Genomic DNA, 10,035 nt, shown 5'->3' on the forward strand with positions numbered 1-10,035 from the left:
GGTGCCTCGGAGAGCCGGCCCCGGGGGCACGGCCGTGCCGGGGGGACGTAGGAGCCCCACCGGCTCTGCTGCGCAAAGAAGCAGGCAGCGGGAGTCATACCGTATAGGACTGCCTCCACTAGAGTACATTCACTCAGAGAAGGTGATGATCAAAAGATAAATCTTAGAAGTTTCCATTTTTAATCCAGGAGAAGGAGGGCAAGAGATTAAAGCAAAAATCTGTTCCCTGGAGGAAGCAAGCATCTTATTCCAGAGTCACTTGTGGCCTCCTGTCACTCTTATCGCACTAGGCACCTGATATCCATAAAAGAGAAGTGAGCACTACCAACCTCACCCGTGAAAGACGATGCCGAGTTTGGGACTAATAACTGATTCTTTTCAAAAAGACTCTTAGAAATGGTAACATCAAGTAACAGTTAAATGTACTTTAATTCCTTCAAACAGAAGGATATCTGGAAGGTACATAAGAGCAGTTATTTCATTGATTTCAGTCTCTTAAAAAAAAAAAAAGCATGGCTTCAAAATTCAGGAACAGTATCCAATAAACAAAGTACTATCGTTATGCATCTGTTAGTGTGTGGTACAAAGAGAAGCTTACAGATTCAAATGAATTGCATAAATGACTGAGAAATCGATTCAGATAATGCTTGTTTACCAGGGACAAAAACTATGTTGACAAGTATGAATAAGCACACAGATAATCTGTTTAAAAAAACCCAAACCTTTCTAACTGTATTTACACACACGGATGTATTTGCTTTCTTTTGGCACTAGAAATTACAAACAAAAGATTCCATTTTATAGCAATTAAACTTCGAACTTAAAATAAAAAATAACCTTTGAGTCATTTAAGTCATACAGCCCCAGCACAGTAGCTTCACCTTTATTAAATGGCTGCCAACTCTATATTCTAATCCTGGAAATTCAGGCCACAAAGCCTGAATTCAGCTTCCACCTGTGACAAATTTCACTCGGCAGGATTAACTGGATGCAAGGAGCTCAAGCAGCCGTGGGGAATTAATGAGATACAGACATGTTTAATAAGAATGAATCTCCCATTCTTTTCCAAGGTGCATGTCTACCTTTAAATGCTCTTTATATGCATATACAAATTAAATCAAGTAAAAATGGACACCCATTACATATATTCAGCCAAATTAGACATTAAGTGAACAGTCAGAGCACATGATGGCCATCTGTAGTATTTCCTCAGTGTTGCAGAGAGATGTGTTAATCCCTACTTATTTCGATCGCTAGAAGAAAAAAATTAAGATTACACTTAACAAATATGGTTTATTCTTTTAGCACGTTAGTTTACTCTTTAGCCATTGCCAGGAGTAAACCCTTAAGTTTCACAGGAAATTCAGTATTATCAGTACAGTAGCAAGAGTGTTTTGGCACCCTGTAAAATCCTAAAGAATGTGCAAGAAAAATCTCAGAAGTAGCATTTCATTATCCAGACTTCTCATTTCTTGTTCATGGTATTTGACTTTACAGAACCTGAAGCTTTGATTACTTTCAAAACAGTTTTTATAGGTTTTCTGCTAGTAACCAACAGGGGTATAACAACAATGGCACAGTATTTTTCCTAAAGCATTAGACTAGGAAAAAATTATTTTCCTTGAAGAACTACAATCAATTAGGACTACATAAAAATTAAGTAACGAGGCATCAGGGCAAGTAATAGCACATTGACCCTCTACCACAACAGGAAGCGGTTTTCAATCTTACAACAAAAAGGAATCAAATGAAAAAGAATCTAAAATTTATACATTTCATAGGTTTTCTTCCTTCTCTCTCTAGATGGTAAGACACCGTTACCAATTAACATTTTCCTTTGCTCTGCAAGCAGGATCAGGGCAGAAGCTTTTGTTGAGATGGAATAAAGTAAATGGTTGCCATATTTTTGCATTGATCACATGCAGACTGGACGTCGTATTGTCTCCGATAACTGGATTGAATCCAAGCTGCACCAGACACTTACAGAATGTTTCCCCCACGCACGTTGTTTGGGCATGTCTCAAATAGAGATTAATCTTGTTCTGCTAAGTGTATTCTTAAGCATCAAAAAAAGCTACATTTGACTACAGCAAATTCTGTGAGGAAAAGGAATCAGAGAATATAACAGCAAGTCTTCCCAGAAGACAGTCTTTTCTACACATCCAAAGAGAACTAGCTGTTTGAATTTTAGATTAGCTGATACAACATTTTTTTAAATATTTCAAAAGCACAGCATGTTAAAACAAACTTTTTCATTACACCTTGTGGAATACCAGTACCAACAACCTCTATGTGAAATTGTTACAAGCTACTCAAATGCAGTCTCTTAAAATGAAAAAGAGTACAGTATATCTAAAGCATATATACATGCTGCTACCAAGAAAAGAAAATAGTGAAGTAGCAACTTTTTATACACAAGCTTCGCTAAGAATCTTGCTCTTTGAAATAGCCCAAAAATTAGCTTGCACTTAAGATTTATTTTCAACTGAAAGGATTTACAAAAACACACAAACCTTATTATAAGACTCCTTGGTCTTTTTATTCTGAGCTTGCATGGTATTTTCATGCAAACTGATTTACTGAAGATACAGTACTGCAAGTTACTACTTAAAAAAAAAAATAAATCTAAGAATCAAGTGATTTATCTTTTTGCAAAACATGACTATAAACCTCTGTCTTCACACAAGGCATATGCACCTACAGCCCTGTCTTACAGAGTCAGGTAATTCAAGAAACGGAGTGTGCAGTAGTAACTACTAAATGAAACATTTTACAAGTACTGAAATAGTGGAAACTAAATGAACTGATTATCAGTCCACGCAACCGCAACGTTGCATTGCACTACATAAATACTGACCAAGTGCCCCCAAAAATGCCAAGAAACTACAAGCAAGTTCAAAACAGGATATTAAAACTGTTTCTTTCAGTGAAGACCAACCAGTCCCTTTGTGTACACATTTAGTTTTATTGTAACAAAGCAACTTGTACACTTTAACGTTTAAAACTGAGCATCTTTCTTTCCTTTCCAGTGAAACAAAAAAAAAAAAAGAATTTAAAAATAAACAAGAACAAAATTACAATAGAGAATGTCAATTCCAAATAAGATCCTACAGGTTCTGCTGATTCTCCATCAAGTGGCAGGGCTCAAAGTCATCATTAGGAGAAGATTTTATTTTAAAAGTGTCATCTTAAACTGCAAGGATGTTTGTTAAACATCACAATTAAACATGCCAAAGGAGAAGAAGCCATGTTGTCAAAATGCCCACTTAACCCACCCAAACATCTGAAACCCACCCCAGCTGACCTTCTATAACCCCCCCCCCCCCTTTTTTTTTTTTTTTTTTTAGTTTTTTCTTTTTTTTAAACAAGAGAAAGTAGACAGATACATGTTGGTAAATGCTAACTGTCCATATTCACATAGAGACACAGTGTAATCTCTGAGCCCAATATACAGAGAAAGAAGGAAAAAAGCTAGATTCTATGCACTACTACACAGGGGCCTAGCACTCTTCAGCTTCCAGCAGAGTGAAGGGAGCAGAAGGTTTTCTTTTTTCCCATAGAACATGGTGTGTTGATTCCATAAACAGTTTTTGTTTTGAGACAGAAAGGGATAAAAATGAACTTGAAACAGAAACTGGTAGATTCTTTTCCACTGTATTCTGCTCAAGGTATTTCCCCCAAAATAAATTGTGAACCATGGTGTAGAGGAGAGAAAAAGAGACCTCAAGAGAACAAGGCGACTGAGCACAAGAAAAAAAAGACAGCAACTTGCTCCCAGGGACTGGAGAAAAATTAAAAAGGTAAAAAGGGGGTTTGGAATCCATCAGTGTTCAATTAGTCATCTTCTCCTTCATCCTCCTGTTGAAAGATAAGCAACAATTAAAAAAATCTAATCACTAAACTTCAGATAGCACAAACTTTCAAATGCAATAACCAGAATGTCTTACTGCCCTACAGACTACAGCCCACAGCGCTACTCATAGCATGTTGTATGATGGTCTCTCTTTATAACACTCACCGTGAGTACCTATCTACATAGAAATCAGTTAATAACTGGATGTCCCAATAAAAAAACATCAGGTTTGAAAAACTACCATGACTTATAATCACTACAAACATTGACATAACTTCAACATTTAGAAAGTGAAGGGGTCTCGCGTTCTAAACTCTGAAGAGCAAAATGCTTCAACTTTCAGATGCTAAATTCTACGTTACATAATAGAGCCCAGTACTCTGGTGCCCACAACAGCCCTCCTACCTCAATACAAGTAATTTTTTGCTGCTGAAATTCAGACACACCACGCCCAATTACTAGAAAGAAAGACATTCTAAACTTTAAGTTACCAACACCCTGAATGCTGTCCCTGGAATCCCGCTTGCTGCTAAAGGAGATTTCTAATTCCTGAGCCCAATAGAGAGCCTTAGCTAAGCTGGCCATAAGCAGAAATAAACCAACAGGTGGGAGGACAACAGAACTGGATGCATCAACAAAAGCTATTTACAAGTAAAGCGTTGCTAGAATGTTCACTAATTAAGTAAGAATTTTGTTACGCTAATATCCTAGTTCTTCTCGAGCACTTCCCTTACAAATTTACTAAAACTACTTATTTGCGCTGTCTCTCATATACACAAACATACTTACTGCTACACTGAAACCACTCCACAAGTTAAGGTAGTAACAGTTCTGCCTCTCCCCTCCAAACACCCTGTCAGTGATTGTACAGAAAAGAACTATTTTGCCTTTGTAACAATGGCTCGGTATTCTTACAAGATCCCTCTTACAAACTTCTTTTGATTCTCATACACCAGAGATGGAAGGGGTAAGAGGTAAGGGGTAAGATTACTCACCTCTCCTTCCTCTCCCTCATCATCATCTTCATCTTCCTCCCCCTCATCTTCATCTCCTTCTTCGTCAATATCCTCCAATCCTTCTTCCTCTTCATCATCATCATCATCCTCCTCTCCCTCCCCTTCTTCGTCATCCATATCCAAATTCACTTTCACTTGCACAGCGCTATTATGGGTATGGATCAACAACTCAGTGCTATACCATATCAGGAACCTTAAAGACACATACACAACATTAACTACAGTGATCAAATTCACTTTCACTTGCACAGCGCTATTATGGGTATGGATCAACAACTCAGTGCTATACTTACCAAGTAGTACTGTAACGGATTTGGCCAGATGTCATCCTTGATGACTTCTCCTAGTTCATCAGCCCCTGCATCGGAGTGGTCAGTGAACCAGGTAAAGAAGCTTTCTGGCTCTTCATGCTGCCTCTTCCTACTGGCTTTGTTCTGTGTCTGGCTTGAACGTTTTGTCAGATCCTGAAAACAAGGTTAAGAAGCTCCCTAAGAAGTGGTCCTTACATGGCTTCCCCCCCGCTCCCCCCAAAAACAAATAAGCACCATTTAGAAACGTACTTGTCTAAACAACCACAAGAAGTCACTTACAACTCCCTCTTTTCAGGGAGAAGTCTTTAAGAAACATTTAGAACACAAACAACTCGCAGAAAAAGATACCACTCAGCCACTTGCATTTCTCATGAACATGAGAAAACAGTAAAACTGCCTTTTTCTTTTAATGACCTCCACTGAAATACTGAAAACTCACAGGATCTTGCATTTGATTTATGCTTCCCTATCACAGGGAAGCACAAGTATGACAAGTGTTTAATGATATACGGAGCTTAAAAGGTCTCACAATGGCTAAATGCTGCTCTGAGAGTAGCTGTAATTGCAGCTAAATGCTACAACTACTACATAGACACAATTTAAGAAACACTCAGTCTCCATACCTCTAAGCTCTGTCTTTAACCTGAGATAAAGAACTGCCTAGCCTTCTTATCCTAAGATTTCCCACTTTGCAGTATTCAGGTCATTCTTTGTAATAAGTCAAAAAAACTACACAAACAGCTAAAACATATGGTCACAAGAACATAAACGAGTCCTGTATCTACCACCCTACCCAGAAGTTTAGTAAGTTTCAAAAATCTGTTTGCTAAGTCTGAAAAGAAAATTACTATCCGCTATTTAAATCTATTCTTTCTTTGATCATATGGTAATTCCAAACTTGTAGTGTTTGTTTTCTTGATAGAATCACAACATTTATACGTTTAGACTGTTTCATGAAGAACAATACCAGAATTCATATTGATTTTGTGGTATGGTGTAAAGATCATTCAGCTAGTTTGTACTGGACTGTAACTTTTTGTACAAGAGGAAAAGTTCTAGTTCTCAATGAAAAAAGATTAAGTTTTCTTCTCAATCTGAGGGTGACAAAACAAGCAGCGACTTAACTGCAGTCCTCAGTTCTACTTTTAAATACTCATTTCAAAATCTTGAAAGTGTAACATGAAAGTGCTCCCAACTTTTAGAGAAACTAACTACAGCAAATTAATTATGTTTGAATACTGTCTGGATGAAAGACATGCCCACATTATTGTGTGGCTGCAACTTCTATAAAGACGTAGTGTCTGCAAATGAAGTTGAGGAAATAAAGAGAAAAAAAATTCACACCCCTGTATCTGGCCCCCCCAAAACCCTGCTGTCCTCGGAATTCCTTATTTAATAGTTATCTTAAGAAAACAACAGAACACAGAGTCTAGATCCACGCCAAAGAGAGACAAGCTAGTGCACTTGTTAATCTCTCCATCTGGTCATACTTGTACTTTCACTGTTTTAATGGTGGTGCTCAACTGAGCAAGAGAATTCACTACAGATCTCCATGTCCATAGGGTATTCCAAACCCTGCAAGATAGCCGTGAACTATATATGTAGTGAAGTGACAAGGGGAGTTGAGAGGGGAAGAAAAGGGAGGACAAGGCAGCTTCAATACAAAAGGAAAAGAAAAAAAGTAAAAGGAAGATAATTAAAATAATGGTATCACACAGAGCAGCAATCATCTCTCCCAGATGCACAGACACATACCTTCCCAGATTTCCATTTGATCTCAGTTGATTTTGAAGATGGGTCTCCACTTTCATTGAGGTGAAACTCTTTGGAGAGAACTTTATTTTCAAAGTATGGATTCTCATCAAAATACTGCAGAGTTGAAAGCAAGAGTTAGAACCCACATAATGTAAAGACATGTGCCAAGTCACACCTGGTGTTAAATAGATAACTGAAGAGATTAAGTTACAAACTACAACCCAATATGCAATTACATTTAAAAAAAAACAGAAAAAAATCACAAGTGAAGAAATTATTTAAAGTACTTACAAAATCTATTCTGTAACCTGATTTGATGTCTTCAAATTCTGTCACCTCAACTCTGGTCAAATAATGCAGTGCTTCCTCATCTTCTTCTCCCAGCAGTGCAGATACTAAGACAGAATTAGGAATCCCACATTAACAAAGCTATGAAAGGTGTATTATGCAGATGAAATACAGGAAATTGATAGTAAGTAAGATTTGAAAAGCAACACATCTGTCCAAGCCAACTTCTTGTGGCCCATTTTGTTTGAGTTACCAGCCAAGTGACTATTAGCATTTGTGTGATTTGCATTTGCTGAGGTGAAAATATTACATTTACTTGTTGTAGCTCAACATTAAAAAGCAGCAAAAGCTACCTGCATGCATCTACCCTTCTTTCTGAACACATTTTCACACATGTAGTTTGCCCAATCTAAGCAGTCTACAAACTTGTTTTGTCCTCTCAGAAAGTCTATTGTCAGGAGTCCTAAGAGGCTCACCTCCAATTAAAACAAAAAACCCCAAACAAACTAGAATCCTTTTCCTCCCCCTCCCCTTTTTTTTCTTCTTCCTTTAAAGGGCCCAATTAACTACGAAAAGTGGGAAACTTGTCATTTAAAATGCAGAAAGAAAACCAACATGGGATTTTACTGAACAAGATGTTCCTTTGGTCAACAAATGCAAGAAATAAAAAGCTTATGAAATGCACTCTGGGACAAAAAGAAAGTGTTTGCATACGAAGCAGGCTTCTGTTTAAATATATGCCCAGCAACAATTCTAGAAAACCCTCAGAGCTGCAAGACACTCACATAAAAAGCAAGCAAACAGCGAATTTACAGAAAAAAGAGGGCTATTAAGAATATACCTTGTGGGTGGTTGACAAATGTTGTTACCCAGAAATTTGGGATTTTGGCGATCAATTCTGACCTCTTCTGGAAGAATGGTTGGCGGAGTTTATTGTATTTCTGTTCTACTTTCAAAATTTCCTCACTGGCTTGTTCATTCAGTCTGTAACAGAAAGAGCCACGTTAACCATAGGAGAGAGAACTGACATTTAAAGACGCATCATCAGTAGTTAGCTAAAAACTTAATGGGTCTGATCAGACTAGTCTGCCATATTCAACAAATGAGGTATCTCAAACAAAAAATTGAGGCCCAAACCTGTAACAACTATTAAGAAACACACTACTAGAAGCAATCTCACTGATCTTAATGAAACATTCTTAACACATTGAATGTTTTACAGGATTACATGAGGGACGGACCCTTATTTATGCAAAGCAAAGTAGTATTTACCTCAAACATTTTGTTTGCAAAGGACCTGAAGATGGATAACACATAACACTATCACCTGCTCTTTGTAACTTTTGGGCAGGCAAGCAAGCTACAGCAAAGCAATTTTGTACCCTACACAAGTAAAATCTTAAGATGTAACATTTAATTGGTTTTGTAAAAAGGCAGAGACCTGATACTGCAACAGCTTCACATGGCCAGAGCCTCAATAGTCACCTGCAGTCTTTGTAGGACAGTGTGCACGGAGATAAGATCCAGGCAAATATCAACACAGAGCCCACAGAGAGTTTTGGGATATGAGACTAATGTTTCAGACACTTTCTACACATTATTCTACAAGCACATGAATATATAATTTTTAAAAAAGTACAATAAAAACTAACTTTTCAACCAAGTTTTTGCTTCTGCTTACAAACATAAAAATACTTTTGCAAAATAGCATACACATTAACTGAAAAAAACAATAAGAAATATATTTCTATTACCAAAACTATCACAATTAATTTAAAATCTTAAACTCAGGTTCTACCTTTTTAATTATAAACAATTAAACAAGAAACCAGGATACTTCTTCAAATTTTTTATCATACAAATACCTTTTACATCTAATCAAGTCAGAACACAAGTATATCTTGGCGGAGTTTGACAAGAGTGAGAACTACTACTGAGTGCTTACTTTACTAAATATTTTTACTTTTGAAAGTTACATTTTAATTTCTAAACATTTTAAAAGTTTGTTAATGTTTACCTGTCTATTTCATTCTGTACTTCATCAATGTGTTCAATTGCTTCCTGTTGCTCTTTTTCTGAAAAACAAACGAAAATGCATCAAAATCTCTTCATTCTCAAGTCTGACAAATCACCTGGAGTTTTCGCTTAATACCTTTTCTAGTGATCTACTTTAGAAGGACGGAGATATTTCTATTAAATGTCTTAAGTGTTACTAGGCTTAAAGCTTCAGCTACTTCCAGGGTGTACTACGGCTGAAGGGCAGAAAAGTTTGACAAAACGGCACTCAGAGCGAGTTTACCCCTAGAAATCACAGCTCACATTGCCCTACACAGTTTTACAAGTCAACTTAAATAGTAAGTCAATCATGACAGATTAATAATAAATTATTTTAAAAGTCACAAGAAAAAAAATTTGTTAAAACTAACACATTTAAAGGAACATTAAATAATTTAGCAAGGACAGAAATATCAACAGAAATAGCGTAACTGGGAACGCACGACCTTCTAAAAACCGAGAAGAACGTTCGAAAGGACAGTTACAAGCAAAAAAGAAGCCGCCGTTCGGCAGGTATTTTCTAATCGGAACTTCCCCTCGACAAAGTCTGGCAGCGGTCTGGGTGACGGGAGGACTGTTTACCTATCGCGCTGGGAGATGAATGAACGGCAGCGGGAAGTCACTGGAGCAGTGCAGCACGCTCACTCCTCCCCCGTAAGTTTCCCGCACGGCTCAGCCCGCGTTAGGGGACGGCTCTCCCCGCTCCCCAGCGGCGCGGGTGGACGCGCTGCCCGCTCCCCACGACGGAGGGGCGGCC

At 37.7% G+C, this 10,035-nt stretch overlaps 1 protein-coding gene across 1 annotated transcript; it reads right to left on the reverse strand.

Annotated features, from left to right (window-relative positions):
* Positions 1-2,945: 2,945 nt before the first annotated feature.
* SET (SET nuclear proto-oncogene) lies at positions 2,946-9,298 on the reverse strand (the record flags this gene model as incomplete). Its single annotated transcript, XM_009582552.1, has 7 exons — positions 2,946-3,858; positions 4,849-4,997; positions 5,159-5,333; positions 6,936-7,049; positions 7,227-7,330; positions 8,065-8,207; positions 9,241-9,298. Coding segments are annotated over 7 exons (767 nt in total), but the record flags the coding sequence as incomplete, so codon positions are not given.
* Between the last annotated feature and the right edge of the window lie 737 nt (positions 9,299-10,035).

The sequence above is a fragment of the Fulmarus glacialis genome, unplaced genomic scaffold (assembly GCF_000690835.1).
Source record: "Fulmarus glacialis isolate BGI_N327 unplaced genomic scaffold, ASM69083v1 scaffold34237, whole genome shotgun sequence".
Classification (NCBI taxonomy): Eukaryota; Metazoa; Chordata; class Aves; order Procellariiformes; family Procellariidae; genus Fulmarus; species Fulmarus glacialis.